The sequence below is a fragment of the Thamnophis elegans genome, chromosome 13, assembly GCF_009769535.1.
Source record: "Thamnophis elegans isolate rThaEle1 chromosome 13, rThaEle1.pri, whole genome shotgun sequence".
Taxonomy (NCBI): Eukaryota; Metazoa; Chordata; class Lepidosauria; order Squamata; family Colubridae; genus Thamnophis; species Thamnophis elegans.
In genome coordinates, this window is record NC_045553.1 from 12,640,352 (window position 1) to 12,661,515 (window position 21,164).

The 21,164-nt window shown below is 44.7% G+C and overlaps 1 protein-coding gene across 1 annotated transcript in view; it reads right to left on the minus strand.

Annotated features, from left to right (window-relative positions):
- ADGRD1 (adhesion G protein-coupled receptor D1) overlaps positions 1–21,164 on the minus strand; it is a 160,126-nt gene that overhangs the window by 111,076 nt on the left and 27,886 nt on the right. The window contains exon 14 of the mRNA XM_032229623.1: positions 11,977–12,118. Within this exon, the coding sequence (XP_032085514.1) occupies positions 11,977–12,118 (142 nt within the window). The remainder of the gene's footprint in view (positions 1–11,976; positions 12,119–21,164) is intronic.

Here is a 21,164-nt window from a genome sequence, read left to right on the forward strand (position 1 = left end):
AGATAGATAGATAGATAGATAAATAGATAGGGGAGGGAGGAAAAATGGAAGGGAAGAGAAAGAAAGGGAAGGAAGGGAAGGAGGAAAGAGGGAGGGAGGGGGAGACAGAAGATGGAAAGGAAGGAGATTGGAAGGAGAAAAGGGAAGGGGGAAGAGAAGGGGGAAGGAGGGAGGAAGGGAAAGAAATTGATAGAAGATAGATGGATGGAGGAAGGAAGGAAGGAAGGAAGGAAAGAAAGAAAAAGAAAGAAAAAGAAAGAAAGAAAGAAAGAAAGAAAGAAAGAAAGAAAGAAAGAAAGAAAGATAGATAGATAGATAGATAGATAGATAGATAGATAGATAGATAGATAGATGATAGATAGATGATAGATAGATGGATGGATGGATGGATGGATGGATGGATGGATGGATGGATGGATAGATAGACAGACAGACAGACAGACAGACAGACAGACAGACAGATGATAGATAGGATTAAGTGAAACAGGCAAGCGACATTTGATTGGGCCCTAATCCTCTCTATTCTGCAAGGGGAAACCAAGGACGAAGGGTGCAAACTGAATCTTGCCCAGCCCTTGGAAATCACACCTTGTCAGGATTGACTTGGAGTTTATAAACTCACAATATTGGTCCAACTTCTCCCCGGAGTTGATCAGCTCAGCAAATGTTGACACAGCGCTGCCTTCTGCTTCAAATAGAATACTATATATTTGGGGGGGAGGGCAAAGGAATATATGCATCCAAGCAGACGCAAGCTCTGCTGAAGCTGGAGATACAGTTGGACTCAGATCAAAAGTTGGCACTATGGCCACCCCAAAACCACTGAATGGGGGGACACAGACCCCATCAATTGCAGAGACACTTTGCTTTCAGAAAAGAAAGAAACTTTCTTGACAGAATAAAAACTCTTTGCTTCCAGAAAAGCTGTAGCTAAAAGTGAAAGAAAGAAAGAAAGGAAGAAAGAAAGGAAGAAAGAAAGAAAGAAAGAAAGAAAGAGGAAGGAAGATAGGAAGGAAGAGAGAGAGAAAGAAAGGAAGGAAAGAAAGAAAGAAAGAAAAAAGAAAGAAAGGAAAAGAAAAAAGAAAAGAAAGATAGGAAGAAAGGAAGGAAGGAGAGAAAGAGAGAGAAAAGAAGGAAGGAAGGAAGAGGAAAAAGAAAGAAAGATAGGAAGGAGAGAAAGAGAGAGGAAAAAAGAAAGGAAGGAAGGAAGGAAGGAAGAATGAACTGGGAAACCCTTGGCTTAATTATTGAGGTGATGTTGGCGTGATAGAAACATCTCCCTCAGTTCCATGTAGCTGCAGGCAGCGGAGAAATTTATTTTTATAAGCTCTGTAAATACTCTTTATACTTAAGTCCATCCTGACGGGCTTTTTTTCCCCCCTGTCAAATTTCTCCTTACAGGTGGGGAGATGGAATGCCCCATTTTCCTCCATGAGAAAATAGACAGGATTTATTATTTATTCATCAAAAGAAGACCTTGTAGCGAGTGCTTTAGACTGCATTCATACATCACCATGAACCAGGAGATACAAGCTGGTTTGCTTTTGGGTATAGAGTGATGTAGCCCTTCTACACAGATCCAGATTTTCTCCTGGCTCTGCCTATAAGTTTGGAGTGGGGCGTGCAGAGCCTCCATTACAATAGCAATAGCAGTAGCAATAGACTTATATACCGCTTCATAGGGCTTTCAGCCCTCTCTAAGCGGTTTACAGAGAGTCAGCATATTGCCCCCAACAATCTGGGTCCTCATTTTACCCACCTCGGAAGGATGGAAGGCTGAGTCAACCCTGAGCCGGTGGGATTTGAACCGCTGAACTGCTGATCTAGCAGTAGCCTGCAGTGCTGCATTTAACCACTGCGCCACCTTGGCCCATTACAGAGGTTGGGGTGCCCTTGGGGTGGGAAAAGGTTGCACATGGCATCCCAAAAAGTGATTGGCCATATTTGTTTAAAGTGTCCAAGTGTCCTCTGTATTGAGTTCCAGAACAAATCATGAATCCTACTCCAATCAGGCTATCTATCTATCTATCTATCTATCTATCTATCTATCTATCTATCTATCTATCTATCTATCGATCTATCGATCTATCGATCTATCGATCTATCGATCTATCGATCTATCTATCATCTATCTATCTATCTATCTATCTATCTATCTATCTATCTATCTATCTATCTATCAGTGGTGGGTCCCAGATCCCGTTGCAACCGGTACGGTGCAATGGGGCCGGGCGTCCACCACATGAACGCACGCAGCATGCACATACGTACTTACCGCCCACGATGCTCTGTGATGCCTCTGCGACGTTCCAGCTGCTCGGTGGAGCATTGCGCAGGCGCCGTATGCTCCGTGCACAGAAGCCCCAAAACCTCAAATACCACTAAGGAACGCGGGCGGGCAGGTGGGCCCTCCGGAGCACTGTACCGGAACGGTACCTGGTGCTCCCAGCAGGAACCGGTACGCCCGTACCGAGGCATACCGGTTGTAACCCACCGCTGCTATCAATCAATCTATCTATAAATAAATGGCTCTGTGTGTGTGTTCCAGCATAACTCTGGAACGCCTTGAGCAATTTCAACCAAACTTGGTACACAGATGACTTATTCTCTGGAAACAAATAATGTGGGGGTAAGACATCCCTAAATTCCTGTTCTGTTAAGATACAGCCTGTTGTGCCTTAAAATGGATTCTACTGTACTGCTGTAAAATGGATTATACTGTACAGTACTGTGGAGTTGCCATTGTAACAACTTCACAGGTGGCCAGAGTGCATGTGTGCACTGGAAACTGAAAAATCATCTTCCTGTGCATGTGCACCAGGCAGCTGCTTTCTCCTTAGTTCTAAGTTGCTTCTCTCCTTGATTAGTTTCCATCCATTACTTCTTGTCCTGCCCTCAGGTGCCTTGGAGAATAGCTTGACTCCCTCTTCTTTGGGGCAGCCCCTGAGATATTGGTACACTGCTATCATGTCTAAGGTGACCAGATTTTCAGATTGGTAAAGAGGGACAACATTGACCGGGGGGTGGGGGGTGCTTGATAAAAATTTTATATTTTGTCAAAAGGTCACCCCAGGACACTGAAACCAGCATAAATACGAATCTATTGCCAAACAAAATTGTGATCACGTGACCATGAGGATGCTGCAACGGTCGCTAAGTGTGAAAAATGGTCGCAACCATTGACTTATAAATAGACTAATGTTCTGAAAACCTGACCTAAATTACTATATATTTTAAATAGCTGTAAAGCTATGCTGAAAAAGTTGTTCTCAAGGTATTGTGATAAATTCAATAAAAAGAAGGGAATTCTTCATGAACTTAAGGAGAAATGAAAGTATTGGATAGTAAATGGGCAAATAAAATTACCAATCAAAGAGAATATTTGCACCTCAGGGTTGAAATGAGATGTTCTCTCCTACTCTTTCCTCTTCCTCTCTTCTCTCTCTGTCTCTCTCATCCTCTTTCTCTTTGTCTCCTCTTTCTCCTTCTTTTCCATTCTTCCTTCACTTATTCTTTCTTTCTCCCTTCTCTCTCCTCTTTGTGTCTTTCTGTCTCTCATCCTCTTTCTCGTTGTCTCTCTTCTCTTTCTCTCTCCTTCTTTTCCATTCTTCTGTCAGTTTCTCTCTCCTTCTCCCTTCTCTCTCCTTTGTCTCTTTCTCTCTCTCACCCTCTTTCTCTTTGTCTCTCTTCTCTTTCTCCTCCTTTTCCATTCTTCTATCACTTTCTCTCTCCTTCTCCCTTCTCTCTCCTCTTTGTCTCTTTCTCTCTCTCTCTCTTATCCTCTTTCTCTTTTTCTTTCTTTCTCTCTCCTTCTTTCTCACTCTTCTGTCACTTTCTCTCTCCTTCTCTGTCTCTCTCCCCTCTTTTTTCTTCCTCTCTCCCACTCTTTTATCACTTTCTCTCTACCACCCAACCTGTCCCCATACTTATCTTCGACTGATCATGTTTGTAATAATTTACCTTTTCTAAATAGGCGCAGTTCCCTTACCGGATCCCTCGCTCAATCAAACACACACACACACACACACACACACACACACAAAACCATTTTTCTCCAAGCTTTGGTCACAGCATGGTTCTGATTTCGGCTGGTGGGAACAGCTTTCTCCTTTCCCCGTCCAGTTTGGCAGCAAGTCTAGCGGAGAGCTGTCCCCATCCCCGGTGACCGGGGCGGAGCGAGGGTAGCGAGAAGGCAGGCCCGGCTCTTCTTGGCTTCTGCCTCTCCTTGCAGCATACAAGAAATGGCTCGTGGTCACAGATAAACAGAGGAGATCGCGACGGAGAAAGAGCATCCTCCATTAGCGCTGCGCTCCCTCCCTTCCCTACTTCTGCGCCCGGACTAGTTTCCCCTCCCGCCTCGGAGGCGCCCCGCTCACCATCTGCCAGTGGGCGTCTCCGGCGATCCCCCGCTGATGGTGAAAAAAAGGCCCAACACCACGCGGAGGGCGGAGAAGAGCAGTGCCTTCCTTCGCACCCTGCGGAGTTTCTCGCACACAGGACGGGCGCGATCTGGCAGACACAGGGAAAACTCCGCAGGGCGCGAAGGAAGCAGCACTGCAGCGGCGGAGCTGGGAAGGTGCTGCCCCCGGAGCCCAAGGGTGAGCGGGCTGGCGCAGGCTGGCGAGCGGGCACCTTTCTCGCACACAGGACAGGCGCAACCTGGGAGACAAAGGCACCCGCTCGCCAGTCCGCCCGCCTACCCTTGGACTCCAGGGGCAGCACCTCCCCAGCGCCTTCCTTCACGCCCTGCGGAGTTTCTCACACACAGGACGGGTGCGACCTGGCAGACACAGGGAAAACTCCGCAGGGCGCGAAGGAAGCAGCGCGGCAGCGGCGGAGCTGGGAAGGTGCTGCCCCCGGAGCCCAAGGGTGAGCGGGCTGGTGCGGGATGGCGAGCAGGCGCCTTTCTCGCACACAGGACGGGCGCAACCTGGGAGACAAAGGCGCCCACTCACCAGTCCTCCTGCCAACCCTTGGGCTCCGGGGGCAGCATCTCCCCAGTGCCTTCCTTAGCGCCCTGCGGAGTTTCTCGCACTCAGGATGGGTGCGACCTGGGAGACACAGGGAAAACTCTGCAGGGCGCGAAGGAAGCAGCGCGGCAGCGGCAGAGCTGGGAAGGTGCTGCCCCCGGAGCCCAAGGATGAGCAGGCTGGAGCGGGCTGGCGAGCGGGTGCCTTTCTCGCACACAGGGAAGGGGAGGAGAGCGGCAGTGGCTGTTTCACTAACCCCACGCAGGTTACTAAAGGCCCTCAGCAGCGGCAGCAGCAGACGACAACGACCTCGCGCGACGGTCCTTGGAAGCGCTGTGGAAGCCCTGCCAAAGCACCCCTTTCCCAGCTCGGAGCGGGATGAGCAGCGAGCGGAGCCTCATTTAAAACGATGGCCGTGGCCGCTCGTTCACTCCGCCGCTCTTGTGTGGAGGTCTGAGGAGGCAGAGGGGTGGGAGGGGCGCGAAGGAACCAGCGCGGCAGCGCTTGGCAAGCGGGCGCCTTTCTCGCACACAGGGAAGGGGAGGAGGGCGGCGGCAGCTGTTTCACTAACCCTGTGCAGGTTACTAATTCCCGGTTTACTCACCAGTGAAGCAGCAAAACAAAGCAAACGGCCGCGAAGGCGAAATGAAATGGAGACTCCTGCGACTCATGCGGCGTGCTAAGCGGACTCCAGCCAATCAGTGAGCTGGCTGGGATGGAAAACTTTAAGCACGCCGCGTTTTCCATCCCAGCCAGCTCACTGATTGGCTGGAGTCCAGGCCAATCAGTGAGCGGCAGGCTGGGCTGGCTTAGATTTTTAGAAATAGATGGGGGAACTAACGAGCGAGCTAGCGGCAGCTGATGGGTGGGGGATCCAGCGAGTCCCAAAATAAAGCGGGGTTTTTTGAGAACCGGGCGGGACGCGGGGAAAATGATGAAAAGTCGTGCCTGTCCCACCAGATGCGGGACGTCTGGTCACCCTAATCATGTCTCCCCTAGTCCTTCTTTACATTAAAGAGGAATCGAGCAGAATGTTTCCCAGTCATCAGCTGAAGTACTACTTCTATTAAAAAAATGGCATAACGTGGAATTAGAAAGAAGATGACGGGGCAGGAATGCCAGTTCAGCAGAAACAACCTATACTTAGATGAGGCAGGGATGGGGTCAGACAAAGGACGAGGGTTTGGAATCCATCTGGACAATTATGTCTATTCTTTTCAGAGGGTCAACAAATCAAGAGTGGTGTTAGGCTAATGAGGAATGACATTCAGAAACAGGACTCCGAAGCTGGGCTTTGCCCCAGAGGCACAGATTCATAGCATCCAGCCTGTGCCAACCCAAAACCTCCTTCCCTTCTAGACCTGCCAGGAAGAAGTCTATCTAGGCTGCTGAAGTGATCTTTAATCAAGAGGGAGGGAGGGAGGGAGGGAGGAAGGAAAGAAGGAAGGAAGGAAGGAAGGAAGGAAGGGTTCACAGTGCTTTTACAGCCCTCTCAAAGGGGTTTACAGAGTCAGCCTCTTGCCCCCAACAATCTGGCTCCTCATTTTACTGACCTTGGAAGGATGGAAGGCTGAGTCAACCTTTAGCCACACAGAACTGAACTTCTGGCAGTGGGCAGAATTAGCCTGCAATACTGCATTATAACCACTGTGCAAGGAAGGAAGGAAGGAAGGAAGGAAGGAAGGAAGGAAGGAAGGAAGGAAGGAAGGAAGGAAGGAAGGAAGGAAGGATATAGATTACAAGCCAGAAATAGTACCAGAGAAGTATGATAAATGGAATATATATTTAATGTTATATGTTTTGACAGCAGCAAGAATTGTATTTGCACAGCACTGGGAAAATGAAGAAGATGTAATTAAAAAAATTCTAGACTGCGCAGAAATGGACAGATTGACATTAAAGATGAAAAAAAGAATATTTTCAAACATGGGACTTGTTTTACCATGGTTGGATACAACTGGAACCAACCAGCAAACTTTTGAGATGGAAGAAACCGTTCATCGTCTTTTTGCTATCCATAAAATTCTAGCTGGATGACCGGCCTCGAAATATGAGAAGTTATTTTGAACTCTCAACTCATGGAAACCACCCCACCAGATATAACTTGGACAAGTTAGTTAGGTCAGGTGTCCATTCAAAACCTAAGAAAGGAAACCCCCAACTCCAAGTTGATAAAGAAGAGGTACTTTTACTGGGTCTGAAATGATAGCAATAGCACTTAGACTTATACACCGCTTTACAGTGCTTTACAGCCAGTGGTGAAATTCAACAATTTTCCCTACCAGTTCTGTGAGTGTGGCTTGGTGCACGTGACTTGGAGGACATGTGACCAGGTGGGCGTGGCTGTACAAGTGACTCACGCACAACGTAAAAGCAGCTGGACTTCACACAAAATGGCCCCTGCAACAGGCAGGAACCTCACAGACAATCAGGCACAGCTGATTGTTGCACAGCTGATTGTGGGAACTTTTTAAAAACTTTTTTAAAGCATTTTTTTTACTACTAGTTCGGGCAAACGTAGCATTTTTTTTTTAAAGAAAGTTTTTATTTTTAGACAGACATAGACAAAGAAAACATAAAACAAAAGGCCATCTTCCATTACGAACAGTGTCTCGATTGGTTACAAGGTTTTTGTGCGTCCTTTCCATAGTCATCACTAACAATTTATATGAAATCACATATTATCAAATCAAATATATTTGTATACATTATTATCATTGTACCTCATTTATTTGACTATCACTATTATTCCTTCATTTTAAATGAGATATTCTAGGTATTGGATTCATTTATATTATAACAATTCATTACATCATCTTCAATCTATCCAATAATAATATATCTTTATGTTATATTCTGTATCATTCTATTATTTTTGTATTTATAACATTCTCTAACATCTTTCATTTCCATGTTTTTTTATCTAACCACTGATAAAATAGATCCCATATCTTATAAAATTGTTTATCTTCCTGTTCTCTAATTTCAAATGTCAATTTAGTCATTTCAGCACATTTCATTATTTTGTGAATAACTTCCTCCTGCATTGGTATTTTTTCATTTTTACAATTTTTAGCAAATACAATTCTAGCTGCTGTTAACACATTTACAATCAAATATTTCAATTCTCTATTGTATGTTTCCAGTATGATTCCCAATAAAAAGATCTCTGGTTTAAAGTCTATATGTTTTTGTATCATTTTTTCCAACCAAGTGTGGATTTTAGTCCAATATCTTTTAGGTTCTATGCAGGGCGAATGTAACATTTTTTACTACTGGTTCGGGGGAACTGGCCCGAACCAGTAGGATTTCATTCCTATTTACAGCCTTCTCTAAGTGGTTTTACAGAGTCAGCCTATTGTCACCCCAACAATTTGGGTCTCCATTTTACCCACCTCAAAAGGATGAGAGGCTGAGTCAACCTTGAACCTGGTGAGATTTGAACTGCCAAATTGCAGGCAGCCGGCAGTCACAGAAGTAGTCTGCAGTACTGCTCTCTAACCACTGCCCCGCTGAGCAGCAAAAGGAAAACAAGATCTGAAGCAAAAGGCACGAAAGTTGCATATTGAAAGCATCCCCAAATCCCTCCCCCCACCCCAAGGACCCAGGCTGAATGTCCAATCCCCAACCCATATCATCAAAATGTCATCAAAAATGCAGAAGAAAGAATGTTCTTTCTGCGCCAGCTCAGAAAGTTCAAACTGCCCAAAGAGCTGCTGATTCAGTTCTACAGAGGAGAACTACATGCGGGTTGGCGACCCCCTGGGGGAGGGCCTTCTCTGTTGCAGCTCCGGCCCTCTGGAACGACCTCCCCGTTGAGATCCGGACCCTTACTACCCTCCCGGCCTTCTGTAAAGCTACTAAGTCCTGGCTGTTCCGGCAGGCCTGGGGCTGTTGAAGTATCCAGCCCCACTTTAATTGTGAATGTTGTTGTATTTTAAATTTTGTATTGTCTTATTTATCCCCCTTCCTTTTTTTATTGTAAGCCGCCCGGAGTCCTTCGGGAGTGGGCGGCATACAAAACTAATAAACTAAACTAAATTAAACTAAACTAAACTAACTCTGCACCTCCATAACTGTCTGGTTTGGCTCTGCAACCCAACAAGACAGACACAGACTTCAGAGGAGAATCAGAGCTGCAGAAAAAACAATGGCTACCATCCTGCCTTCCACTGAGGACCTGCACACTGCATGAGTCAAAAAAGAGGGCTGTGAAAGTATCTACAGACCCCTCGCATCCTGGACACAAATTGTTTCAACTCCTACCCTCAAAATGACACTATAGAGCACTGCACACCAGAACAACTAGACACAAGAACAGTTTTTCCCCGAACACCATCTCTCTGCTAAACAACTAATTCCCTCAATACTGTCAAATTATTTACTAAATCTGCATTACTATTATTCTTCTCTTCCTTCATTTATTTGTTTCCTAATATAATTTGATTGTTTATTAGTAACGTATGACTAAGTCAATGGTGGGATTCAACTAAATTAACAACCGGTTCTCTGCCCTAATGATCAGCTGGGTAGGCGTGGCTCAGTGGTCATGTGACTGCATGGGTGTAGCCATCTCAATGTGACTCATGTCGACGGGCACTTCGCCTTAGCTGTTACAACGTAATAAAGGTTAACCGGAGAAGCAGTTTCTGTAAGCAGGGCAATAAAGATGATGCTAGAAACAACACCAGAATGTTTCCTTCCTGCCTTCCTTACAGGATTAGCCCTATAAAATGGAAAAAAACAAAAGGAGATTTCTTCCAACAACCGGTTCTCTGAACTGCCTAGAAAGTTAGCAACCGGTTCTCCCAAATAGGTGAGAACTGGCTGAATCCCACCACTGGACTAAGTGTTGTATCATATGATTCTTGATTAATGTATTCTATTTTATTTTTCTTTATGCACACTGAGACCACCTGCACCAAAGACAAATTCCTTGTGTGTCCAATCACACTTGGCCAATAAAGAATTCTATTCTGTTCTGTTTTCTTATTCATTCTATATTCTATTCTATTCCATTCCATTCCATTCTATATGGTGTTAAAACTAGGACTGAGACTGAGGCCTGATAGCAAGCAAGCATCAAACAGGCTGACAAGTTGACTTATACAAGACAAGAACTCAGCAATGGAGTTGTGCAGATGTTACGCCCTTTCAGCTGGTTAAAAAGGCATGCTGGGATGCCATTCATTAAAAAAAAAACTGCCTTCCATGCAATCACAAGGCAAGGAAGGGAGAACAACCACAGAAAATTAAAATCAATATCTGTGTTCTTAATTTACCCCACCCTCCTGCCTGAGAGTCAGCATCTGCAGCAAATCAATTAGTAATCCTATTATATTGCAGATGACAGAAAATATGTCTATTGAACCAGATGCCAACAACTTCACCTCCCATAACAAAGCAGAGACAATACTGGAGGCCTTGTTTCTACTATCACAGCCTCTTGCCAAGATCTGAGGATTTGTAAGAAACCAGCTCATTTAACAAACCATGTTACTAGAGCTATATTTTTTATCAATAAATCTCTCTCTCTTTTCCTTTCTCTTTATCTCACTCCTGTTCTCCCTCTTTCTCTCTTCTCTTTTCTCTCTCTCTTTTTCTCCTCTTTTTGCTCTCTCTCTCTTTCATTTTTTCTTTTTCTTTCCCTTTTTTCTATATCTCTCGCTCTTTCTGTCTTTGTCTCCCTTCTTTTTTCTCTTTTTTCTCTTCCCTTTTTGTTCTTTCTCTCTCTTGCTTTCATTTTTTTTCTTTCTCTTTCCCTCTTTATCTCTATCTGTTTCTTTGTCTCCCCTTTTCTCTCCTCTTTTCTCTTTTTGCTCTCTCTTTCATTTATTCTTTCCCTCTTTCTGTCTGTCTCTCATTTTCTCTTTCTCTCCCTTTTTCTCCCTTTTTTCTTCTCTTTTTGCTCTCTTTTTCTCTTCTCTTTATTCTCTCTCTCTTTCATTTTTTCTTTCTTTTTCTTTCTTTCTCTTTCCCTCTTGCTCCCTCCCTCCCTCTCTTTCTCTCTCTTTCACTCTGTCTCTCTTTTCTCTCTCTCTCTCTCTGCCCTTCTCCCTCCCTCTCTATATTTTAATTTAATATTTCCAGAAGCTCACATTCTTTTTCAGACAAATATTCAAAAACCAAAAGGGAGAACAATTAAATTTTGATCAGAGAAAAATGGGCACTGTTTGACTTCATTCAAACATCCTAAATTGACTTTGATAGGTTTTGGAAATTGGCTTCTACAGAAATCCAATCCAAGTTCTTTTTTAAAAAAAAACATACCCAACTCTCCTTATGCTGCATTAAATTAAACATGTATTGAAACTTTTAACTCTTAAGTCCAATTTCATCTTTGATATTTCTATAGTTGTCAAGCACTCGATCGCTGCCTAAAACCCAAAGCAACTGATTTTTCCAAAAATGATTCTCATAGTCTACATACCGTACTTTTCAGAATATAAGATGCCCTTTTTGCCCCCCTAAAAGAGGATGGAAATGTTGGTGTGTCTTATACACCGAATACAGCCATTTTTTGGACTCTGAAAACGCTGCCTCATACTTCCTGTTTTCGCCAAAACAGATTTGTTTTTCACAAAAATGGGGTCTGCAGAGTGCTCCTGGGGGCCGGGGAGGGCAAAAAAAATTTCTTATTTAACTTTTCCAAATCTTGGGGCATCTTATACTCCGGTGTGTCTTATTGTCTGAAAAATACGGTATTTAGCAAGATTGATTAAGGTAGGGTTTCAAGAATTTCACCAACTCAATTCTTTTCCCTTTGCAACTAACAGCCACATACATGAGAGTAGAGGGTTCCTTGACTTTTTCACAGCTTACCTGTGAAACCTGTGAGAATTAAGGAATTTGCAAATGACGGTTTGTAGAATAACCTCCTGAATTTTATTTTATTTTATTTTTTGTCGGTTGGAGAATCACACTTCATGGAAACGTAGAGTGACCCCCTGCAGTTTTTTGTCACCGAAAGTGGGGGTGGAATACTGAAAGATTAATCATCACTTACCAGTTGATGCTTCATATGGATGGTGATGAGGGGAGAACTTGACAGATTGTGAGACAGAGTTGGGGATGGCTCCATTGTCAAGGAGATAAGATAGCTCGTAGCAAAAATTGTACACTCCTTGCAGGCAGCAGCTTCAGGAATTCTGGGAAATTAAAGCAACAGCTTATTAGTGACCTGTTACTTATTTTGTTTCATCAGACACCCATCATTATTTGGGGACGGAGGGAGGAAAGACAATGGGCAGGAAGAAATGAAGATGGGAGATGAGAATGAGAGGGACGGAGGGAGGGAGAAGGGAGGAAAGAAGGAAGGGAGGAAAGAAGGAAGGAAGGAGATGAGAATGAAAGGGAGGAAGGGGGGAGAAAAGAAAGACAATGGGAAGGAAGAAATAGGAGATGAGAATGGGAGAGAGGGAGGAAAGAAGGAAGGAAGGAAGGAAAGATGTGAATGGGAGGGGGGAAGTAGAGAGGGAGGAGATGAGAATGGGGGAGGGAGGGAGGGAGGGAGGAAGGAAGGAAGGAAGGAAGGAAGGAAGGAAGGAAGGAAGGAAGGAAGGAAGGAAGGAAAGATGCGAATGGGAGGGAGGGAAGTAGAGAGTGAGAAGATGAGAATGGGAGAGAGGGAGAGAGGAAAGAAGGAAGGAAAAAATGAGAATCAGAGGAAGGGAGGAAGGAAGAACAATAGGAAGGAAGGGAAGGAAGGAAGGAAGGTGAGAATGGGAGGGAGGGAGGAAGAAAAGAAGAAAGGGAGGAGGAAGGGATGTAGGGACAGGGCAAGGCAGGGAAGGGAAGAGAAGGGAACATCTACAAAATGTGTGGGTATGACAGCACATGCAAATAATATTAAAGACACCAATCTTTGTGATCGCAATGAGAATTATGCAGCCCAAATCTATATTTATTTCTAAAGTGTAAAATCCCAGCCGCTTAGAGAGACAGAGTGATGGAAGATTCAGGCACCACCAACCCACTCTTTCAGTGCTTTATGAATGTCCATAACAACCAAGAGGCAGAGGTCAGGTAGCAGAACACAAAATTCATCCCCCGTGGAAAGAAAATGTCACACTCACTCAGATTAGCCCAACTATTGCTCTCAAGAAGACCAACAAGGCAGTTCCCTTTGAGTAGCATCAGTTGTCCTTGAGTGAAGTCCAAGAACTTCCAGTTTAGAAGACTTTCTTCAGTTCTACTCAAATCCCAGAAGAATATTTGGGATACTCTGCTTATGAATGTGCTGACCATTCTCAGAAATTTGGATACTTTAATTTATGGATACTCCATCACGGGAGGTTTTTAAGAAGAGCCACTGGACAGCCACTTGTCTGAAATGGTATAGTGCAGGTGTCTGCAACCTGCGGCTCCAGAATCGCATGCGGCTCATTGGGCCCGGTAGTGCGGCTCCCTGTTGGCTGGCCTCGCCCCGCCCCCTCCCAGTGACTCCTTGCCTGGCCTGAGAAGGTAAGGGCAATGGTGGGGGATGGAGAGGTATATGTGTGAGAGAGAGATGGAGGGAGGTAGAGATACAGAGTTATGTTAAGACTTTTGTGGTTCCAGGTGTTTTTTAACAACTGGTGCTCTGCCCTAATAACCTGCTGGGTAGGAATGGCTAGAGTAGTCATGTGACTGGATGGGAGGGAGTGATGTCATTGGCCATACCCACTTTGGTTTTCTTTTCTGTGGGAAATGGGTCCAAATGATTCTTTGAGTGTTTAAGGTTGCAGACCCCTGGTATAGGGTCTCCTGCTTGATCAGGGGATTGGACTAGAGGACCTCTAAGGTGCCTTCCAGCTGTATTCTGGTTGATTGATTGATTGATTGATTGACTTCTACAGGACCTCCGAGAGAGTTTTGCTTGCTTTGAACCATTTTACAGATCCTGAAAACCGGTTGCTTTGATCTTCCAATTGGATCTGGAGCAACGTTTTACCTACAGACACGGATGGAGGCATCTGAGCTGCTTTTACGACCTTAGTTGGTTCAACTGTATTTCTTGCCTTCCTATATGGAACCTGGAGAAAGGCACAGAAGTTCCCCCTCTTTCTCTTACTAAAAGAAGTAACCCCTTTCATTGGACTTCTTAAACTCTCTATGAAGGCCTTATGATAGTGTCAGGCCTGGAAGCCATCTTCTGCATTGGGCCTTCCGGCCTGCCATGTTTAATGCTGTGGGGAAATGGGAGGGGGGATTGTATGGAGTATGGGAGAGATATAGTCAAAATAACATTCCTTTCTCAGAGAGTCAAGGACATTTTTCCCTGCATCTGGAGTGGTGTGACTGGGAGGCATCTCCAGTTGGGACGGTGCCTGATTGGGCCATGGGATGGACACATGGGGGTGCTGGGCAGAGACTTGGACTTTCTTTTGGGTGGGGAAAACCCGGAAGCTTTCAGATTCGGGTTTTCCCAGATGTGTCAATAGGACCTCTTTAATAAAATGGAATTTTGAGGAAACTCAAGTCTCGGAGTTTTCTTTCGTTGGGAGTGTTACTTGGAACTCAAAGACCCATTAGATCGCACAGGGTCGGCCTCCTCCGGGTTCCATCCATTAGCCAATGCCATCTGGCTACGACCCGAGGGAGGGCCTTCTCTGTTGCAGCTCCGGCCCTTTGGAAAGAACTCCCCGTGGAGATTCGGACCCTCACCTCTCTCCCTGCTTTCCGAAAAGCCGTTAAAACCTGGCTGTGTCGGCAGGCCTGGGGTTGATGAGTTCCCTTCCCCTCTCGGCAGGTGTGGCTGTTGGTCATTTTAAATGTCTATTTTGTACTTGTATGTTTCCCTTGCCCGTTTAAGTTGTTCATCACCCTGAGTCCCTTTTTGGGAATAGGGCGGCATATAAATAAAATAAAACTTAAACTTAAAACTTAAACCCTGACAGACAGGGCTGTCAGACTCAAGGCCCGGGGGCCGGATCCGGCCCATGGGGTGCTTAGATCTAGTCCACAGGGCTCTCCTGGAAACAGCAAAGGTCCAGCTTGGGGCACCTCTGGCAGCAAAAAATGGAGCTTAGGATGTGGCCCTCGAGAGAGCCATTTTCACTGGCAGAGGGTTACAGGAGGCCATCGCAGCCGGAAACTGTGCTCGGGAGCCCGTTTTCATTGGCAGTGCATTCAGGCCACCACAGGCGCCCCCGAACACAACATCATGCTGGCCATGCCCACCCTGGCCATGCCCACTCTGGCCATGCCCGCTCACCCCCTGAGATCAAGCACAACTCTGATGCGGGCCTCAATGAAATCAAAATCTGAATGCCACACACCTTCAGCACCTAGAAATAAATCGATACAAAGACTCTGGGGAAAAAAATTTCCACCAAGAGCTGAAGTTTTCTCGAGATAATTTCCCTTTCTTTATCTCCCCCCACCTCCCTCAAATTATTCTTTCGGTCCATTATTTATTGACCAGTGGCTCAGTGGCTAAGACGCTGACCTTATCAATCAGAAAGGTTGGCAGTTTGGCAGTTCAAATCCCTAGTGCCGCGTAATGGAGTGAGCTCCTGTTATTTGTCCCAGCTTCTGCCAATCTAGCAGTTCTAAAGCATATAAAAATGCAAGTAGAAAAATAGGGACCATCTTTGGTGGGAAGGGAACAGCGTTCCGTGCCCCTTCGGCATTGAGTCATGCCGGACACATGACCACAGAGACGTCTTCGGACAGCGCTGGCTCTTCAGCTTTGAAATGGAGATGAGCGCCGCCCCCTAGAGTTGGGAACGACTAGCACAGATGTGCAAAGGGAACCTTTACTTTATGAAAGAGACCCATCATGTCCCAGGAAAAAAATATTTCCTTCTCAGGGGTACTATAAATTTAAACCAGGATGCTGAGAGAAACCAAACAGGCCCAAGCTGTGATTAGAAAGCCAGCCAGCCAGGATATTTTTCTTAGCTGGATGGAGCAATTGACAAGCAAAGTTTAAATAATCGAATTACCATCTGCCTCTTTCTATTTCCCATCCAGGAGGTTTAGACTTTGCTCCACTAGCTTCACTCCCGGATGATGTCTGGTGTTTTTTGTTGTTGTTTTTTGATGACATTTCACATCCAGATTTTTCTGGACTTTCAAGGAGGCCAATCTGCCCTTTTGCAAATGAGCTGAAAAGTGAGGATTTTCTATCAACTGTCATGGCGGGAAAAGGCTTAAAAGGTTTTGACGAGGGACAGAAAAAGCCTCCAAATAAAAGCTAGAAAAATCGGATCCTGGCCAAGAAAAGGAGCATTTAAAAAAAAGAGTTGAGTTGGTCATCACTTTGCTTTGCAGATATCAAAATATATGCTGTTTATCTGGGGTCAGGGGAAAGCTTTTCCGATGGGGAATCTAATTGAATCTCAAAAAAAGGATTAGCATCACCCAGTCTTCTTCAAATGACAACCTACAGAATCCTTGGCTGGAAGGGACCTTGGAGCTCTTTTCATCCAAAACAGGAGTCCTTATAAAATCCAGGGCAATGGATGCCCAATATTTTCATAGAAAACTCAACCACAGCTCCAGGAGGCAAATTGATCCATTGATTAATTGCTATAAAATGACATCCTGTGTCCTCTTCGCAAATGCTATCATGTCTCCCCTAAGTCTTCTCTTCATTAAGCTAGACCAGTGATGGCGAACCTTCCCAGCACTCAGGGCCCAAACCGAAACACATCTGCAACCGCTCACATGCATGCGTGCCAGAAACCAGAAAACTAGCTGGCTAGGCTGTGCATCCCTGCTTTTGGGGCAGTTTTGGGGCCATTTTCAGGTCTTGTTTTTCACGCTGCTTTTGGCCTGAAAAATGGCCTGAAAACAGCCACAAAAAACCAGCCTGAAAATGGCTTGAAAAATGGCCTGGGTTTTTTGGCTGTTTTTGGCCATTTTCAGGCACCTGTGAAGACCAACTGGCCAGCGCGCATGTTCACACCGGAAACCAGAAGAGCAGCTGGTGAGGGTGCGTGTGCCCCCAGAGAGGGCTCTTCATACCATTTCTGGCACCCATGCGATAGGTTCACCATCACAGAGCTAGACATATGGCAAATCTAGACAGCATCCTAAAAAGCAGAGACATCACCCTGCTAAAAAAAAAAGTGCCTATAGCCAAGGCGATGGTTTTCCCCAGTTGCAATGGATGGCTGCGAAAGTTGGACCATAAGGAAGGCTGAGCACCAAAGAATGGAGGCCTTTGAACTCTGGTGCTGGAGAAGACGCCTGAGAGTCCCTTGGACTGCAAGGCGATCCAACCGGTCCGTTCTAGAGGAGATCAACCCTGACTGCTCTTTGGAAGGCCAGATCCTGAAGGGGAAACTCAAAGACTTTGGCCACCTAATGAGAAGGAAGGACTCCCTGGAGAAGAGCCTCATGCTAGGAACGATGGAGGGCAAAAAAAGGGCACGGCAGAGAATGAGGTGGCTGGATGGAGTCATCGAAGCAGCCAGTGTGAGCTTAAACGGGCTCCAGGGAATGGTAGAGGACAGGAAGGCCTGGAGGAACATTGCCCATGAGGTTGCAATGGGTCAAACATGACTTTGCAACTAACAACAACAACAACACCTAGTCATCGTATGGTTTAGCTCTAGTCTCCTAATCCTATTTGTTGCTCTTCTCGTCTTTGTTGCTCTTCTCTCTTCTCTTCTCTTCTCTGCTCTTCTCTGCTCTTTCTAGAGTCTCCATATCTTTTCTTATCCCAGTGACCAGAACTGGACACAGTCTTCCAAATGTGGTCGCATGAGTGCAGAAGAGAATGGTACTACCACGATCAAATGGCACTTGATTCTTGATGGCTTCAAGAACTACCCACAAAGTTTTCTTGGTGACCTGATGGAAATGGTCCTCGCGGAGATGGATTTCAGCATCCCGCCATATCTTAATCTTAGTCATCTCCAGATGACTTCCAATCCACAAGCCAACCATGCTCAACTCTGCTTAGCAAACCACTTTCTGCCAAGACAACTACATGAATGACTCAACAGAGATTTCGTGATTAGTTTTAATTAACGCATTGCTCTAACGCATTTTTTTTGACAAACCACCCTGGCTCTCTTCCCTTCTTATGACTAGCTAGCATTTCTTAGATAGTTGGGTGTGCTGTGTGTGTGTGTGTGTGTGTGTGTGTGTGTGTCTGTCTGTATGCACACATGGTAAAAAGCCAAACATTTTTATTTTTATGTTTTGGAATTATGAGGGCGGGTTTTTTCTCTCCAAAGAACTGAATTTAACAGCTGGCATTTGCCAAATACATCAGAAGCAACATTGCTATTTGATTAAGGGAATCTAAGGGGAGACTTAAATGATTGTTAACAGGGAAGAGTTGTTGCTAAGCCTTTTTTTATATAATACAGGCGTTCCTTTCTGGTTTTTGCCGCACCAAAAAAAAATAGATTTCCCTATGGAGAAGTGGATTGTGGGAGCAATTAAAGTTTACCAGTTTAAGCACTGCTATTTGCAAAAGGATTTTCAAAGGAAGCCAGATGTTTCCATTTAAAAGTGGGAAAGAAGAACAAACTCTGAGCTTGGTTGTTTTCTTGCAGACGTTTCATTACCCATCCTAAGTAACACCATCAGGGTTTCCACTGTATACTATAGCATATAACATAATATACTTGAAATACTCATAATTGTACTTATCTACATATATATAATAATGGCTCTCTGTGTGTGTGTCTGTGTGTGTGTGTGTGTCTGTGTGTGTGTGTGTCTGTGTGTGTGTTTGTGTGTTCCAGCATAACTCTGGAATGCCTCAAGCAATTTCAACCAAACTTACTCTCTGGAGAAAAATACTGTGGGGGGTAAGACACCCCTAACACCCTTCGGGGTGTGTGTTCTGTTACGATATAGCCTGTTGTGCCTTCAAGCAGCTTCTACTGTACTGCCGTAAAATGGCTTCTACTGTACAGTGCAGTGGATTTGCCATAGTAACGGCTTCACAGTACTCCACAAGGGGGCTCCCTCTAGTAAGGGGAGAAATCCAACATTAGAAATTACATTTGGTCCGGACATTTCCCCTCTATAAATAAAATACCCGGGCAATGCCAGGTTATCAGCTAGTAACATATAAAAAGAAGATTGGAAATGACTTCTTATATTTTTTGCTTTTATCTTTACTTTTTTCTTTCCTTTCTTGCATTTTTAGCTTTCTCTTTACTTTGTTTTTTTTTCCTATTCTCACTTTATATTAATATGCATTAGATTTTAATCTTCCTTTCTCGTAAAAAAAGAAACAACCTTAATAAAAATTGTATTTAAAACAAAGAATTCTTAGGAAAGGCGATCTGAATTCTGAGATGAGAAGTCCAGACCTCTGCAATGTAGTTCAGGTTGCAAAAGAAACATATTCCAAGTTACAAAGGTGCTTTTTCAAAAGGCAACTGGATAACCATTTGTCTGAAGTGGTGTAGGCTTTCCTGCCTAGGCACGGGGTTGGACTAGAAGACCTCCAAGGTCCCTTCCAAGGTCCCTTCCAACTCTGTTTATATTCTATAATAATAGAATGATAGAGTTGGAAGGGACCTTGGAGGTCTTCTAGTCCAACCCCATGCCTAGGCAGACAAATATACCATTTCAGACAAATGGTTATCCATCATTTTAAAAACTTCCAGTATTGGAGCATTCACAACTTCTGGAGGCAAGTTGTTCCACTGATTAATTTTTTCCCTGTCAAGAAATTTCTCCTTAGTTCTAAGTTGCTTCTCTCCTTGATGAGTTTCCACCCATTGCTTCTTAGTTTGACTCCCTCTTCTTTGGGGCAGCCCCTGAGATATTATAACACTGCTATCAAGTCTCCCCTGGTCCTTCCTTTCATTAAATTAGACATACCCAGTTCCTGCAACCATTCTTCCTATGTTTTGGCCTCCAGTCCCCTAATCATCTTTGTTGCTCTTCTCTGCACTCTTTCTAGAGTCTCCACATCTTTTTTTTACATCCTGGTGACCAAAACTGAATGCAGTATTCCAAGTGTGGCCTTACCAAGGCCTTATAAAGTGGGATTAACACTTCACGGGATCTTGATTCTATAGAATATTCTATATTCTATATTCTTTGTTTATTTCCTTGAAGACGTTTCGCTTCTCATCCAAAGAAGTTTCTTCAGTTCTGTTCTTCGGTACTTCAGTTCTCCAGAACTGAAGAAGCTGCCTGGATGAGAAGTGAAACCTCTTCAAGGGACAAACAAAGAAAAGCCGGTTGCCTTTTGGAAAAGCTGCTTTGGGACAACCAAGACCTGGGTGACTAAGAATCTCCACAGATAACCTAGTTACCTTTGGCCTATTCAACACGCAGAGCAGGTCTACCCTCTTTAAAGAAACTTTTAAACTTGTAGGTGAAGCCACAGCAGTGCAGGGAAAAATCGCCACTCCCTACGTGTGTTTCATTCAATAGTGATTGCTTCCATAAATAAATTGGTTTTGACAATTAATGTGGGTGGAAGATACCGTATTGAATAGGCTTGGAAATTTCCCAGGTCAGGGAAGAATTTGAGTGATATATTGCTCAAGGTTTCCATAATTTAAACGCATGGTCAGTTTGCAAAAAGCAAACAGATTCTAAAGCCTTTATCTGCTTTTGGCGAGGTGTAAATTAGACCTGAGCTTCTGGAGGGAAAGCGAAACAGGAAGGGAGTCTATCTCGGAGTTAAATTAGCCTGAGTCCATCCCTTGATTTAAAGTTCAACCAGATAAGGCCTTTAAAAGGGAAGTGGAGAACCAGCTGAGGTTGGTGACGGAGCATTTTCAATGAGAATCTTAGATTTCTTTTTCGTTTGAGTGCCATGCTGTCAGTCCAGATGATAATCGGCTTGGGAATACGGCTTAATCTAATTTCTCCCTCCCTTTGTCCCTTCCTCTCCTCTCCTTCTCTTCTTTCACCCTTTCCTTTCCCTCCTTTCCTCCCTCCTTTCCTCCCTTTGTCCCTTCCTCTCTTCTCCTCTCCTTCTCTTCTTTCACCCTTTCCTTTCCATCTTTTCCTCCCTCCTTTCCTCCCTTACTCCCTTTGTACCTTCCTCTCCTCCTCTTCTTTCACTTTTTCCTTTACCTCTTTTCCTCCCATCTTTCCTCCCTTACTCCCTTTGTCCCTCCTCTCCCCCCTTCTCTTCTTTCACCCTTTCCTTTCTCTCTTTTCCTCCCTTACTCCCTTTGTCCCTTCCTCTTCTCCCCTTCTCTTCTTTCACTTTCCTTTCTTTCTTTTCCTCCCTTACTCCCTTTGTCCCTTCCTCTCCTCCCCTTCTCTTCTTTC